The sequence below is a fragment of the Macaca mulatta genome, chromosome 12, assembly GCF_049350105.2.
Source record: "Macaca mulatta isolate MMU2019108-1 chromosome 12, T2T-MMU8v2.0, whole genome shotgun sequence".
In the NCBI taxonomy this organism is placed as follows: Eukaryota; Metazoa; Chordata; class Mammalia; order Primates; family Cercopithecidae; genus Macaca; species Macaca mulatta.
The window spans coordinates 113,534,206-113,551,582 of record NC_133417.1 but is presented as its reverse complement, the minus strand read 5'-3'; the positions used below and the strand labels follow the sequence as shown (position 1 = coordinate 113,551,582).

At 37.7% G+C, this 17,377-nt stretch overlaps 1 protein-coding gene across 50 annotated transcripts in view; it reads right to left on the bottom strand.

Moving 5' to 3' along the window:
• PIKFYVE (phosphoinositide kinase, FYVE-type zinc finger containing) overlaps window positions 1-17,377 on the bottom strand; it is a 92,395-nt gene that overhangs the window by 66,046 nt on the left and 8,972 nt on the right. For 30 of the 50 annotated variants that reach the window (XM_015110821.3, XM_015110826.3, XM_015110824.3 and 27 more), the window contains 4 exons: window positions 15,155-15,273; window positions 14,278-14,449; window positions 6,064-6,271; window positions 3,201-3,290 (listed from right to left, as the gene is read on the bottom strand). In XM_015110821.3, coding sequence (XP_014966307.3) covers window positions 3,201-3,290; window positions 6,064-6,271; window positions 14,278-14,449; window positions 15,155-15,273 — 589 coding nt within the window. The remainder of the gene's footprint in view (window positions 1-3,200; window positions 3,291-6,063; window positions 6,272-14,277; window positions 14,450-15,154; window positions 15,274-17,377) is intronic. The other 20 variants (XM_077957460.1, XM_077957471.1, XM_077957466.1 and 17 more) reach the window with 3 other exon arrangements.

Sequence of the window (17,377 nt, the reverse complement as noted above, 5' to 3'; positions counted from 1 at the left end):
CAAAGAAGAATATCAAGAAAAATTTTTAAATATTTGTAACAAAATGAAAATGAAAATACAACTTATCTAAATTTGTGGAATGCAATGAAAGCAGTGCTTAGCGGGAAATTCATAGCACAAAGTACATACATTTAAAAAGAAGATTTAAAATCAATCATCTAAGCTTCCACCTTAGGGAACAAAGGGGTTAAAAAGCATATTAAATCCAAAGTAAGCACAGGAAAAATAATAATAAAGATTAGAGAAGAAACCAATAGAGAAAATCAACAAAACCAAAGCTGGTTCTTTGAAACGATCAATAAAATCAGTAAGTATCCAGCCAGGCTAAGAAAAAAAAGGGAGAAAACACAAAGTACTAATATCAGAAATGAAAATCGAAATAGACCTATTTCTCTTAAAGAAATTGAATCAATAACTGGTAACTTTCCAAAACAGAAAGCACCAGGCTCAGATGCATTCACTGGTGAATTCCACCAAACATTTAAGAAATAAATTATGTCAATTCTCCACAAAATTTTCCTGAAGATAGAATCAGAGGGAATACTTTCTAACTCAGTCTATGAGGCCAGGATTTCCCTAATACCAAAACCAGACAAAGACATGACAAGAAAAGGAAACCACAAACTATTATCCTCAACAAAACAGTAACAAATCCAATCCAACAATGTATAAAAAACTATATACACCACAACCAAATGGAATTTATCCCAGGTAGGCAAGGTTGGTTCAACATTCAAAAATCAATTAATATAACCCATCACATCAACAAGTTACAGAAGAATAACTACATAATCATATCATTGATACGGAAAAAGCACTTGACAAAATCCAACACTCCTTCATTATAAAAACTCAGTAAACCAGGAATAGAGGAAACTTCCTCAACATGATAAAAAATATCTACAAAAAACAACACATAGCTAACATCATACTTAATGGTGAGAAACTCAAAAGTTTTCCCACTAAGATCATGAACAAGGAAAGAATGTCCCCTCTCACTACTCCTTTTCAACACTGAATTAGAAGTCTTAGCTAACAAAATAAGACAGGAAAAGGAAATAAAAGGTACACTGGGAAGGAAGAAACAAAACTTTGTTCACAGATGACAAGACTGTTTATATAGAAAATCCAAAAGAACAAACTCCTGAAATTAATAAGTGATTATAGCAAGGTGGCAGCATACAAGATTAATACACAAAAGTCAATCACAAGATAATACTACACACCCACTAAAACTGCCAAAATCCAAAACTGACAACACCAAATGTGATGAGGATGTGAAACAACAGGAACTCTCATTCATTGCTGGTAGGAATGCAAAATGGTAAAGCCACTTTGGAAAAAAGTCTAGCAGTGTCTTACAAAATGAAACATAATCTTACCACAGGACTCAGCAATCATGCTCCTTGGTATTTATCCATATGAATTGAAAATTACACCCACAAAAAAACCTATACTCAGATGTCACAACAGCCTTGCTCATAACTGATAAAACTTAGAAGTAATCAAGATGTCCTTCAGTAGGTGAGCAGATACATAAACTATAGTGTATCCAGACAATGGGATATTATTCATCACTAAAAAGAAATGAGCTATCAAGCTATGCAAAGACATAGAGAAAACTTAAATGCATATTACTAGGTAAAAGAAGCCTATCTGAAAAGTCTACACACTGTGAAATTCCAACTATATGGCATTCTGGGAAAAGTAAACCTATGGAGACAGTAAAAAAGATTAATGATTGTCATGGGTTAGGGAGAGTAAGGGATAAATAGGAGGAGCCCAGTAGACTTTTCGGGCAATGGAACTATTCTGTAGGATACAACAATGACAGATGTATGTCATTATACATTTGTCCAAATCCATAGAATATTCAACACCAAGAGTGAATTCTAATGTTAACTATGAACTTTCAGATGATAATCATGTGTCAAAGCAGGTTCACTGATTACAATATGCCACTCTGGTGCAGGACACTGATAGTCATGAAGACTGTGCATGTGTGGGGACAGGGGCTACAGGGGAACTCTCTGTACTTTCTGCTCATTTTTTTCTATGAACCTTAAAACTACTATAAAAAATAACAACAAAAAAAGGATAATGATGTCTGTAACTTACTCTCACTCAAATGGTTCAGAAAATATGCACATATGCATTACAATATAAAAAACGATGGCCAGGTGCAGTGGCTCACACCTGTAATCTTGGCACTTTGGGAGTCCAACGTGGGAAGATCGTTTGAGGTCAGAAGTTCAAGACCATTCTGGACAACAAAGTGAAAACCCATCTCTATATTTTATTAAAAAATAATAGGCTGGGCGCAGTGGCTCACACCTGTAATCCCAACACTTTGGGAGGCCAAGGCGTGCAGATCACGAGGTCAGGAGATCAAGACTATCCTGGCTAACATAGTGAAACTCCATCTCTACTAAAAATAAAAAAGAATTAGGTGGGCATGGTGGCAGGCACCTGTAGTCCCAGCAACTGGGGAGGCTGAAGCAGGAGAACGGCATGAACCCGGGAGGCGGAGCTTACAGTGAGCTGATCAAGACTCCGTCTCAAAAAATAATAATAATAATAACAATAAGAAGATAAAAATTAAAAAAAGAAAAATGAGAAAGCAAAGGGACAAAATATAAATTACCAAATCTTAATGAAGAATATATGAAGATACATTTTTCTATTCTCACAACTTTTCTGCATGTTTGACATTTTTTCAAAGCAATTAAAAATTAACAACAAAAAATGTAAAACTCTCCAACAGCTTCCCATCTCACTCAGAGTAAATGACAAAGTCCTTAAAATTAACTCTAAGACTGCTCTATTCCATTACCATAGGAATGTTATTCCTTGCCAGGTGTATTTCCTCTCAGGAATTTGTTATTCCTGTTTTCTTGGGACACTCCTCCACAAAATGTCCACATGGCTCATTCCCTCACATCCTTCACATCTTATTTAACTAGAAGAGAAAGAATGGTATAGGTTCCAAACCCAGAAGCCAGTGGAGAATACTGGAAAGAGGAGTCACTGAGAGAATGGAAACAAGAGCTGAATAGCAAAAAGAAAATGATAGTTTAATTCAGCTTTTAGAGCTAAGAAAGTATATGACAATCAATCCCACCCTTTTTATCCATTTGTTCTTCTTATTAACATGAAAAGAAATAAACATCACAGCACAGTGTTTTCATTCATCAGTTTACCTATTTCGAGCAGGAGATTTCCCAGCATCCTCTTGCACAGATACAAGTCTTGTTGAAAGAGGAGTATTTGAGGAATCTGGATGAATCAAACTATAAACAAAATAGGAAAATACTGAAATAATTCAGGACAGTAAAAGGGAATTTCAATGAGGCACTTTAACATTAAAAGCAGATTAAATCTTTTTCCCTGCAATAATGACATTATGGATCATTTTTGTTCTTCCTTTAATTAGGGTGTAAACGGTATGAGTAATAGTTTTTGCAGTGCATGGCTTTTAAGAATATAAAATGCCAAAAGGACAATTTTAAAAAGTTTTTAAGTATATGGAATGTAAATAAAATTACTTGGATGGGTGCTTTCAAAACTTCTAACATTATAAATACAAGATGAAAGTTATTTTGGAGGGAAATCTGAGTTCAAATATTTTATTCTCAGTCCCCATAACCCACTAGAATAGCAACATAGAGTCAGACAAACCTAGGTCCAAGTGTAGGCTCTACCTCTTACTAGCTGCGTAACCTTGTGTTCATTACTTAATCTCACTAAACCTCAGCATCCACATCTGTCGAAAGGAGAAAATAGTGCCTGCCACAGAGATATGCTGACTAAAAGAGAATGAACATTAAGCAATTAGCACAGAACCTAAAATTTAACTATCATTCTACCTTTGACATCTATTGTACATCTCTCAAGAAGCTTTCTTACCTGATTTGTTTTGTCAAATCACATCTGCCAATTACGACAGGGCCAGTCACAGCAAAAAGCATTACTAACTAAAGTAAACAAAAACTAAAAAATCTCTATACTTTGTATTAATTAAACGTAGAATCAATGTTTAAAATTTATAAGATACATGTAAGGTATAAAAAATCACAATGCCATAAACACCAAAGTATTCATCAAGCAATGTAAGAAAAGGCTGGGCATGGTGGCTCATGCCTATAACACCAGCACTCTGGGAGGCGGGCAAATCACTGCAGCCTATGAATTCGAGACCAGCCTGGCCAACATGGCGAACCCCATCTCTACTGAAAATACAAAACGTAGCTGGGCATGGTGGCACAGGCCTGTAATCCCAGCTATTTGGAAGACTGAGACACAAGAATCACTTGAACATGGGAGGTGGAGGTTGCAGTGAGCCAAGATCACGCCACTGCACTCCAGCCTGGGTGACACAGCGAGACTCCATCTCAAAATAAACAAATAAAAACTAATGTAAGAAAAAGAAACTCCGGCCAGGCGCAGTGGCTCACACCTGTAATCGCAGCACTTTGGGAGGCCGAGGCAGGTGGATCACCTGAGGTCAGGAGTTTAAGACCAGCCTGGCCAACATGGTGAAACCCCATCTCTACTAAAAATAGAAATATTAGCCAGGCATGGTGGCGGGCGCCTGTAATCCTAGCTACTTGGGAGGCTGAGGCAGGAGAATCGCTTGAACCCGGGAAAAGGAGGTTGCAGTGAGCCGAGATTGTGCCATTGGACTCCAGCCTGGGCAACAAGAGCAAAAAAAACTCCATCTCAAAAAAAAAAAAAAGAAAGAAAGAAAGAAAAGAAAAAGAAAGAGTACACTACGACTGACTGTGAAATTCCCTTACTCAGTCCTAATCCGTTCCCTTCCCTCAGTGAAACCACTGTTACAACTTTCATATCTATTGTCTTTCTTTTCTTTAAGTTTTACCACATTTCAGTCCCTAGACAGTGTACTAGTTGTGCGTATTTTTAAATTTCATATAAATTAAATTTTACTGGTTACATGATTAGATGATTTGCTTTTCTACTCCACTTTACGTCCCTGAGATTCATACATATTGAACGTAGCTGTAATTAATTCATTTTTTACTTCTATTTAAATTCATTACATATTAATTTCTCAATTCCTTAAGGGGTAACTGAGAAATTAACTTATCAGAGAGATATTAGTTAAAACTATAAGCTCTTTGAAATGACCAGATTTGGTATTATGCTTAACAAAATAATTCACCTAAAGAAAATAATCAGAGGCCAGGTGCAGTGGCTCATGCCTGTAACCTCAGCAGTTTGGGAAGCTGAGGTGGGAGGACTGCTTGAAATCAGGAGTTCAAGATCAGCCTGGTCAATATGGCAAGACCCCGTCTCTTTTAAAAAAAAAAAAATTAGCCAAGCACAGTGGTGTGCACCTGTTGTCCCAGCTACTCAGGAAGCTGCGGCAGTTGTCCCAGCTACTCAGGAGGCTGAGGTAGAAGGGATTCAAGGCTGCACTGAGCTATGATCACTCCACTACACTCTAGCCTGGGTGACAGAGCAAGGCCGTCTCAAAAATAATAACTAATAATTTTTAAAAATCAGAAACTGATGAAACTAAGATTCTAATTCAAACAATTCTAGGGAACTTCCAAGAGTTAGCACCCTCTACTACAGAGGGTATACAAGCAGCGCAGTATACTTAGAAAAAAACATGACGTAGCAGTGCAGTATACTTACAGAAAAACATGACATATTCCTTCAGAAGGAAAAAAAATCTAATTTCATTTGGAAATATGAATACATACTGTATGGGCATTCTTCTTCTCACAGAAGGCTACATTAGAAATTAATAATCTCAAGATTATATACATGCCATGCACTGTTTTTGGTGCCTGGGATAGAACAGTGACAAGAAAGGTGTAAAGTCTCCTCTCATGGAGCTTACATTCTAATTAGCCAATATCATCACTATCCATAAACATCTGCAAACATTCTGGAGGCAAGCCAAAGAAAAAGGAGAACACAGTGAACTGACAGGAAATAATTCAAAGAAGGTAAGTGTTAACTGAAAGCACTCACAGGTAAGACAACTATCGGTATTTCTCAATTTTAAATAAAATTATATTTAAGGGACAATACCTTTGCCAGGCCAAATCATCCTCTAAAAATATGTTACGGCTGGCTTTCCTACTCCCAACAGGTGTTCGGGGTTCACTTGGATCAAGTACAGACACAGAGCAAGCAGAATCTGAAAGAGCATTCAAGTCTTCCCCAATAGAATTACTGTCTGTGGAATGAGCATAACTTAAGGCTATTTTTCTACAATATGTGCAAGCTCGGAGGTCTCCTAGGAGAAAGAAAAAAAAAGAAACAAGGAAAATGAAGGAAAAGATAGCAGTAACATATTGCTTAACGTAACTTTTTTAACTCCTTGGGTCAACAGTTCATCTAATAACAGGGAAATGTCTTCAAGTACAAACTCTCAAAAAAAGACATTTTAAAGAGTGAAATAACTGTGTTAGCTCTATTATATGTATTTAAGGGCCATTTTGAATTCTGGCACTAAAAATAAAAAGTTAAAAGAAAAAAAAAAGAGCCATCATTATGATAAATCCATCCAGGTGTCCAAACTACCGCAAACATTTATAAAGAGTTTAAAATGTAATATACCAGGCCGGACGTGGTGGCTCAGGCCTATAATCCCAACACTTTGGGAGGCTGAAGCAGGCGGATCACCTGAGGTCAGGAGTTCAAGACTAGCCTGGCCAACATGGTGAAACTCCGTCTCTACTAAAAATACAAAAATTAGCCGGGCGTGGTAATGCATACCTGTAATCCCAGCTACTCAGGAGGCTAAGGCAAGAGAATCGCTTGAACCCAGGAGGTGGAGGTTGCAGTGAGCCAAGACTGTGCCATTGCACTCCAGCCTGGGCAACAAGAATGAAACTCCATCTCAAAATAAATTAAAAAAAATAAAATAAAATAAAATGTATATCCCAATGATACTAGAAAATTTTGCTTAAAAGAGTATTTTTTTTCCGGGTTGTAAAAGTGAAATAAGGGATCTAGGCCAGCCACAGTGGCTCACACCTATAATCCCAGCACTTTTGGGGGGCCAAGGCGGAAGGACTGCTTGAGGGCAGGAGTTCAAGAACAACCTGGCCACCATACCGAGACCCTGTTCTATAAAAATATAAACATACATAAAATAAAATTTTGAAAAAGAAATCTAACAATGACATGAGTTTCAAGGAATAACAGTTTTTAATATAATAAATAAACCAACACAAACGGAAACAACATATTTTCCACAGGCAAATTAATTAAGGAGGAAAATATTATTAAGGTCTTTATTGTGAAGCCCTGAAGAGTACCCTCCACAGAATTTCAAAAGCAAACTAATAGAAAATGAGCTTACATGCAGTATAATATATGAGTAAAAACTATAAAAGAATTCTTATAAAAAAAGTTAGGGCCAGGCGCAGTGGCTCACTCCTATAATCCCAGCACTTTGGGAGGCTGAGACGGATAAATCACCAGAGGTCAGTAGCCCAAGACCAGCCTGGCCAACATGGTAAAACCCTGTCTCTACTAAAAATACAAAAATTAGCTAGGCATGGTGGTGGGCGCCTGTAATTCCAGCTACTCGGGAGGCTGCAGTGGGAGAATCGCTTGAACCTGGGAGGCAGAGGTTGCAGTGAGCCGAGACTGTGCCACTGCACTCCAGCCTGCACAACAAAAGCGAAACTCTGTCTGAAAAAAAAAAAAAAAGGATAGAAATGAAATATTCTTGAGAGGACAAACAAGGTTAATATTTCTAAATACATATTTTTTGAGGGTGCAGACCTGTCCAAATATAAGTTTTCATTTCTACCCTATTTTTCTATAACATTGTTTTGAGTGATTCTATAACATTTTAGATATTAAAAAAGGAGGTAAAATAATTAAATCTTACTAAATAACATGTTGTTTAATAATTCTACCTAAAATTTTCCCACTAATAATAGAAAATTGAAGTGATACAAAATAAAAAACTTCTAAAAGTTAACTGTATCGTGTTTTCACCATAATCACTACCAAAATGGCCTTTTACTTTTTCATTTTAAGACTACTATTATATAGTACTCAGTTTTATTAAATTATGCATGAAGGCCAGGCATGGTGGCGCACACCCGTAATCCCAACACTTTGGGAGGCCAAGGCAGGCAGACTGCTTGAGCACAGGAGTTTGAGATCAGCCTAGGCAACATGGTGAGACCTCACATCAATAAAAAATACAAAAACTAGCCAGGGCATGGTGGCATGCACCCTGTAGTCCAAGCTACTTGGGAGGCTGAGAGGTGCGAGGATTGCTTGAGCCCAGGAGGCTGAGGCTGCAGTGAGCTGTGATCGTGCCACTGCACTCCAGCTTGGGCAGCAGAGCGAGACTCGGTCTCCAAAAAAAAAAAACAAAAGAAGTGAAAATTACTCCCTGCAGAAAGACTTTCAATTTACTACAACAAAGACTTCATTTGTTTCTTACACTATAAAGGAAATCTCCCCTAACCAGTCAGCTATTAGAACTAACATTGTCAAATCAATAAACAGAGCCAAGCCTAATCCGAAAAGTTTTCATTTCATGAAGAACTTTCATCAGCAAGAGCCTATTAAGCGCATGCCTATATGGTGTGATGGGAATACAAAGACTGATGAGATACAGTCCTGCCATTAAAAAACTCATAGTCCACTGGAGGCAACAAACATATAATCAAAAAGCTGCATGACAGATGCAGATACTATTGCTACTACCATCAATAACAATAGTTTACTGTTCATTAATTCCTTTCCATGTACTAGACATTTTTCTAGGTATTAACATTTATTCAGTGTCACAATGTATAATTGTGCCTAGCATATATTATCGCAGGGGTCCCCAACCCCAGAGCCATGTACTGCTCCCCATCCATAGCCTGTTCGGAAGCAAGCCGCACAGCAGGAGGTGAGTGGTGAGCAAGCAGCACACAAGCCATACACAAACAAGCATTACCTCCTGAGCTCCACCTCCTGTCACATCAGCGGTGGCATTAGATTCCTACAGAAGCGTGAACCCTACCGTGAACTGAGCATGTGAGGGATCTAGGATGAAACGTTCCTTATGAGAATCTAATGCCTGATTATCTAAGGTGGAATAGTTTCATCTCAAAACCATCCCCCATCCCCTACACTAGTCCATGGAAAGACTGTCTTCCACAAAAGCGGTCCCTGGTGCCAAAAAGGTTGGAGACCCCTATATTATCCCATTTGTGATTAACCTTATGTGTCAACTTGGCTAGATTAGCTGTTTGGTCAAGCTGAGATGCTGTGAATGTTATTTTTTTTGGATGTGATTAATATTTACAATCAGCTGACTTTAAGTAAAGCAGACTGTCCTCTAGAATGTGAGGAGGTCTCATCTAATCAGTTGAAGTCCTTAAGGATAAAGACTAAAGTTTTCAGAAGAAAAAGAAATTCTGTCTCAACACAGCAAGATAGAAATCCTGTAGGAGTTTCCAGCCTACTGGCTTGCCCTGAGAATTTCAGACTTGCCAGTCCTCAAAATAACTTGACCGATTGTTAAACATAAATTTCTCTCTATATTAAGTGTGTGTTTGTGTATCTTACTGGTTCTGTTTCTCTGGAGAACCCTAACACATATTTTGGCACCAAGAATGGCTTTAGAGCAACAGAATCTTAAGGATAAGTTTTCTGAATTGGTTCTTACATTTCTGGAATTGGTTCTCTAAGCTGATTAGATTTAAAGGCACTAATGACTCTATTTTCAGTAGTAAAGAGAACACTGATACTCCACTGTGTAATGTGGCAACAAAGACATGCAAAATATCACCTATAGATACTCCTAATCAAACATTAATACTTATAAAAGGCAAAGTGCTGGGTGACCAAGTATTTAATACCTTAGAACGGTTTTGTCAAGCTAACAAGTATAATGACATGGGCTGGATCCTCCTAACTGCATTAGACAAAAGTAAAAAAAGAAATGGATTACCTTAGGGATTCAAATTCCCAGCTGAAGAACTGTATAAATTATCTGAAAGTTTCTAGGTCTTCCTTGAAAGAAATCCTTACCTCCTGCAGTTTCAGTGCTAAGACTGCTAAAAATCAAATGACACTCTCATCCTGCAAATGGCTGAACTGAAACACAAACTGAATCACCAACCTTGAAGTTTGTCTGCTATTAAAGTGACGGCGTTGAATGGGAAGGGATGGAAATATATAGGAAGATCCTGATGAAGCTGGGGATACTAAACACCAAAATTCTGAGTCTTCTTTGCCAGCAGAAGCAGTCTTTCCAGCTCATTTGAGGAGATTAACCTGGCTTTGATCAGACAGTCTGTAATGACCTCCCCTGAGTTAGCTGCCTTGCAAGACACTGCTAATTTTACTCAGGATCTACTCCTACTACTCCTCTTTGCTACCAGACCTATAAAGAAACTCAAGCTCAGGCAGACCCTGAAAGGTGAGATACAAACTGTGACCCATGAGAAGGTGCACTGCACTCCAGAAGAACTACATGATTTTTCCAATTTATACAGATAAAAAGCAAGGAAATACACGTGGGAATGGATAATGAAGGTATGGGATAACAGTGCAAAGAATGGTAAAGTTGGATCAAACTGAATTTACTGATATGGGCCCACTAAGCAGATTCTATATTTATTGTCGCAGCTCAAGGGGTTAAAAGGGTCTCCAACAGTCTGTTTAGATGACTGGCTGAAACACAGACCAAAAGGTGGCTTACACTAAATGGGGCTGAAATGTCAGAAACGCCCTATTATATTATAGAGGAAGGCATCCAAAGGTTAGGGGAGATTGAAACATTAAAAGTAGTTTTACCATGTAAGACTTGCTGACTCACCCAAGGAGGACATACCTTTCAACCACGACTATGAGAAATAAATTTGTGAGGGGAGGCCCAGCATCCTTAAAGAGCTTTGTGGTTGCTCTTCTTTGTAGATCAGAAATTACAAAAAGAACTACTACTACTGGGTCAGGAAACCTAAATGCAATGGGGATCACTGGATCCCAGGGTGGCAGGGCCAATAGACAGCACTTTAATCGCCAAAGACAAGGTGGGCATGGTTACTGTAATAGACATCAGAAGCAAAGCAGTAATCAGAATAGATTAAGAGATTTATGGCATTGGCTAGTTGATCATCATGTCTTCACAAGTGAAGTAGATGGGCAGTCAACAAAATTCTTACTTCATTTGTATAAGGGAAATAACTCTACATCAAGCAGCTGTAAGTCCAACTTGAATAATGAAAACAGAGTCATATGATCCTTCAATCAATTCCCAGACTTGAGCCATTTACCGATTTACCATTTACCGATGATCCAGAACTCTTCTTCATTCTGAAGAAGAACCCCACTACACTGCCAGAAATGTACACTGTTAATCTTTCTACCAGCCATCCCCAAAGAGACCTATGCTTGTACCAAGGCAACTGGACACTGAGGAAAAGGAAATAATGAAATTTTTCAGGGGTTATTAGACACTCACTCTCAACTGACACTAATTTCAGGAGACCCAAAACATCACCCTGGTCTGCCTGTCAGAGTAGAGACTTACAGAGGTCAGGTGATCAGTGGAGCTTTAGCTCAGGTCTATCTCACTGTGAGTTTAGTGAGTTCCCAGACTCACTCTATGGTTATTTCCCCAGTTCTAGAATATAGAGATAGAACAGACAACCAGGAGAATCCCTACATTTGTTCCCTGATCTGTATTTTGGTACTTCTGGCCTCCAGAACTACGAGACATACATTTCTGTTGTTCTAAGCCACTCAGCCTGTGGTACTTTGTTATGGCAGCCCTAGAAAGCTAACATACCAACCATATTAACAAGAAACGTTTTATCCTGGGGGCAATGGGAGCACTGAAAGAGTACTATGCAGGGAAATACCCTGACATGATCAAATTAGCATTTTACAAAGAATGCTGACTAGGATATGAAATATGAATTCGAGGTAGGGAGAAACTAAAGGTAAAAAAAAAAAAAAAAAAAAAGTCTTTTAAAAACTGTAATCATGGTCACTGTAGCCTTAGAGTACAATTTGAAGTCAGGAAATGTGATGCCTCCTGACTTGTTCTTTTTGCTTACAATTGTTTTGACTATTCAGGCTCTTTTTTGGTTCTATATGAATTTTAGAATAGTTTTTCTAATTCTATGAAAAATGGCATTGGTAGTTTCATAGGAATAGGCTACAGTAACAAAAACAGCATGGTACTAGTACAAAAACAGGCACATAAGCCAATGGAACAGAACAAAGAACCCAGAAATAAAACCACACACTTACAGACATTTGATCTTCAACAAAGTCAACAAAAATGAACAACAGGGAAAGGACTCCCTATTCAATAAATGGCACTGGGATAGCTGGCTAGCCATATGCAGAAGAATAAAACTGGCCCCTATGTTTCACCATATATGAAAATTAATTCAAGATGGATTAAAGATTTAAATGTAAGACCTCAAACTCATTATGAAAGTCCTAGAAGAAAACCTATGAAGCAGGATTCTGGACATCAGCCTTGGGAAACAACTTATGACTAAGTCCTCAAAAGCAATTGGAACAAAAACAAAAATTGACATGTGGGACCTAATTAAACTACAGTGCTTCTGCACGGTAAAAGAAACTATCAACAGAGTAAACACACAAGCCACAGAAGAGGAGAATATACTTGCAAACTATGCATCTGACAAAGATCTAATATCCAGAATATACAAGAAACATAATTCAACAAGTAAAAAACAAATGACCCCATTAAAAATTGGGCAAAAGACATGAACAGACACTTCTTTAAAAAAGACCTACGAGCGGCCAAAAAACATGAAAAAATGCTCCACATCACTAATCATTAGTGAAATGTAAATCAAAACCACAATAAGATACCATCTCACACCAGTCAGAAGAGCTGTTATTAAACAGCCAAAAAACGAATGCTGGTAAAGCTGCAGAGAAAAGAGAACGCTTATACACTGCTGATGTGAATGTAAGTTATTTCAGCCACTGTGGAAGATAGTTGGAAGATTTCTCAAAGAGCTTAAAACAGAACTACTACCATTCGACTCAGGAATCCCACTACTGGGTATATATCCAAAGGAGAATAAATAATTCTACCAAAAAGACATATGCACTCGTATGTTCATTGTAACACTTTTTATAATAGCAAAGACACAATCAACCTGGGTGCACCAATGGTGAAATGGATAAAGAAAATGTGGTATATATAGACTATGGAATACTATGCAGCCATAAAAAAAAAAAATTATGTCCTTTGTAGCAACATGGATGCAGCTGGAGGCCATTATCCTAAGTAAATTAACACAGGAACAGAAAACCAAAAGCCACAAGCTCTCACTTACAAGTGGGAGCTAAACACTGAGTACATAAGGACATAAAGATGGCAACAATAGACAAGGGGACTACTAGAGCAGGGAGGGAGGAAGAGGAGCAAGATTTGAAAAACTAACTACTGGATACCATGCCCACTACCTGGGTGACAGGATCAATCATATGCAAAATCTCAGCATCACTAAATATACCCATGTAACAAACATGAATCTAAAATAAAAGTTGAAATTATCACCAAAAAAAAAAAAAAAGAAATACAAACAATTTTCAAACAAAAAAGCTGCTGTAAAAGCTAATGGGGTTCTTGATAGATAATGGGATTCTGAACTCTGTAGTAGTTTAGCTGTTAAAAATAATGAGCGGACAGAAAGATCTTCACAATAACAAAAAGAACATGAGAGAGATGTCAGGAGTGTTCTTTTTCAGGTAATTTCTGCCTACCTTCCACTCCCAAATCACTATATAAATCAACACACCATTGTTCAGTTTTTTTCTCTTTCAACAAGTAACTTAAATTTTCTGTACTGCTGAAATCTGACTATGCTCCTTATGGAAGAATCTGAGTATGGAAGAATGTGAGTAAGACACAATTCACTGCCAAAGCACAGTGTCATGTAACGTCAAGGAAGATCTGTACTTGGTAAAATGAAAACTCTCATTGTGATTTAAATTAGTAATCTACTCTAACGATCTTGTCTAATAAATTTTAATGTTCCTATAGTTTTTTTGCTAGCATCTACAATAAATACACTTTTACTCTGGTTATTTATGATAAGTCCCATCTACTCTATGATTCAATAGTAAAGTTCTTAAAAGCAAAGCTGTGTCTCCCTCACCTTTGTGTCCCCATGTCTTACACATAAAGCCCAAAATGAAAATTGGTTTAACACTATCCTGTATTATAAGTGTTTTATAGTTATGACCTTTAAAAATTGTAAACTGGCAATAAAATGCATTTACCTGTATAGCCCATAAATTTTCCAGGGATTTCTTGATTACAGCAACGACTGCAGAAAATCTGCCCACATAGTCGGCAATGGTGTCTGCGCCTAAAGGTTGTAAATTTCTCACTACAGTCATAGCACTCTTTACATTGGCTATCTGGCATCCAGTATTGTTTCAGGTCACTATCCTATAACAATAAAAATGTGTGAAGGCTTCTTGAAAATACTAATTATTAATAAGCAATGGCAAATGAAATCCTCAAAGCGTTCTTTTGCAGAAAACAAACTAATTCAAAAATTCATATGGGAATACAAAAGGTCAAAATAACCAAGACAATCTTGAAGAAGAACAAATTGAAGGACTTAATATTACCAGCCATCAAGACTTATTCTAATGCTACAATAATTTTAGACAGGGTACTGGTACAAGGATAGAAAAAAATAAAGGTATGGAACAGAAAAAGAGAGCCCTGACACACCCTCACACATATATGGACTTATGGTGAAATTTATAATGCAATCAGTGGAAGATGGTCTTTTCAAAAACAATGATACTATATCCAACTGGACATCCATGAGGAATAATGGAAGCCTGACCCCTATACTTGACAGAAATAATAAACCTTTTTGAAGAAACCATAGGAGAATATCTACTGCCCTGAACTAGATAAATACTTCTTAAACAGAACACAAAAAGCACTAAGCATAAAGGGAAGAAACTGATAAATTAGACTACAATAAAATTAAGAACTTATGTATAAAAATAGGGTGCTCACAGCTGGAGGAAGCACTAATTAAACCTTCTTTCAGTGGCATTAATGCCATTTTCATTAGGTATGGCATGATCCCCATAAGCGCTTAATAAGTAATCTTCCAAAGCCTCTAGACAGTACCTGGCTTTTCCCCTCCATGATTTCCTTGAGGCGTTTTAATACTGTGCTGAGGCTTCGAAGCTGAACAGCTGTACGAGGGTCATGACCTCCAAAGGTAGGTTCTGCTTTCCTTCTTGTGTCTGAGTTGGATTAAAAAAAAAAGCAACCTTGTTAACAGTCCCTAGTATCTATATACAACAAGGTATATATGTGATGGAAACTGCCTCTTATGGTTAGCATATAATTATGTTCTCCCATTCAGTTATATGAATTGAGAGTTAAAACAAGTCTTTACAAGGGTAAGAGGCTACTAGAAGTATTTCTTCTCATGTAAAATGCTCTTTTACAAACAAGTAAAGGCTACCTAAGACAAGCATTGTCTAAGACCATTGATGGTTTTCAGGCCTGAAATGGGAACATCTCTTAAATGGTCCAAAATTCATTAATGTCTTCTTAAGCCCTTTGGTCCAACCTATAATAAATGCTTGCTAGAAATTTAGCAGAAGAAAAAGCAATCAGGGAGGGTTAACTGAGCTTGTTCTCTAAAGTCAAACAGGTAAGCAGTAGGATCAAACAGTTCAGTTCTGTCTGCAGACCATATATCCAAAGTCTCATGCAGAAGATGGTCAGAAAGAAGTTTAATAGCTCAGCCTTCAAAGATTCTGACAGACTTCACAACACCCAGGATGGTAAATTTTGCCATGGTAAAACTTGACCTATGTCCAAGCATATTAAAACTGCCAGAAAATTGCTAAAACTCCAATCTTATCCCTCCCTGTCACTTCCCCAACCCTGCAGCTCCAAATTGGAAAGGATCATTTATACCTGACATAGCAATACTGAACCAAATCTATCACTAATAAGCCCAAATTCCAGCCTCATAGCCAAAATAGGATATGCCCACCAAAGCTGTCACCTATTATTTCCTTAATGTAGACCAAAGTTACAATTGAAGTTTCTGCCTATTTCTAGCAGTTACAAAACCTAAGGATGAAGCGAAGATAGTTTGACAAAAAGGATGAACATCCTATTAGCTTAAACCCATCAACCTGATAACCTATGGCAAAGTAAGCTGGAAAATACCCCACTGTGAATCTTCCTCAGATTCACCATTTGCTAGATAGGTGTTGTTTTGGCTGGGTGGGGAAAAAAAGAATTACAAAGAAATGAGAGGTTGGGATCTAAAGTTTACAAAGCATTTCCCAAGATAATGTAATCACTGAAGTAACTATCAAAATTGTACCTATTTTAGAAAACTCTGGAAACTTCTATCTTTCTATAAAGTTATATCTTAGTTTTAGCACATACCTCAGATGTGTTGCTACTGTATTAGAATAACTAAACTTGAGTCTCAAAACAAAAAGCAACTCTCCATGATATACAAGTTGAAAAAGGAGACAGATGAAGCTACTGGAAACATAATGGCTGTGCTCCTGAGCAGCAGGCAACAACTTGTTAAGTCCCTTGCATTTAGCCAATTAGGAATATAAGAAACTATTAATAGCATCATCCACTGAAAAAGGATGAATGAGACCCTTCTTGGAACCAAGAGAATCACAGATGTTGGCTGAAGATGAAAGAGACCCAGAGAGAAAATCTGGTCTAGCTTCATGCCCTTAGGCAAATAGCCTTAGCTGCTTCTCTTGCAAAATGAACATTAGAAAATTAAATAACTTTCCTAAGGTCAGAAAGCTAGCAAATGGTAGAATTACAGCCCTTTTAATAGAGAAAAGAACGTGGCTGGCCAAACAACACCAGGCTTCTGAAGCTCAAATGCCTTCAAGATAGAATCAAATAATCAAGTAGACTTGAGAAAGAACAATAAAGAAACTAGACATTAAAGGCTCCACCTGGAGATATTAAAGTTCAAGTTGATCATAACACCAATGGCAAGGTTTGGCAGGCTGCCAATTTGTAACTCCTAAAAGATTACTTTCTAGTCTAACTTGGTTTTAGGTAAAACAAATCCTACACTCAATTCAGCACGGGATTGAGTCAAAAGAGCTCCCTCAACAAAAAGAGTGTTGTTGTGGGTCAGACTCAAGAGCTAAGGAGAGTTTACTGAGGCTAAAAGTTAAAATAGAGATTATGTAGAACAAAAGGAGAGCTCCTTTCTCCCTCTCCCACTCTCCATCTTCTGATTCTTCCCTCCAAATGGCTGATGTAACCCTGGCTGAGGCTCACTGCCCTAGAAAACCTGTGCAGGTGATGCAGCCAGCTCTGTGCCAGTCCTTGGGTAGAAAC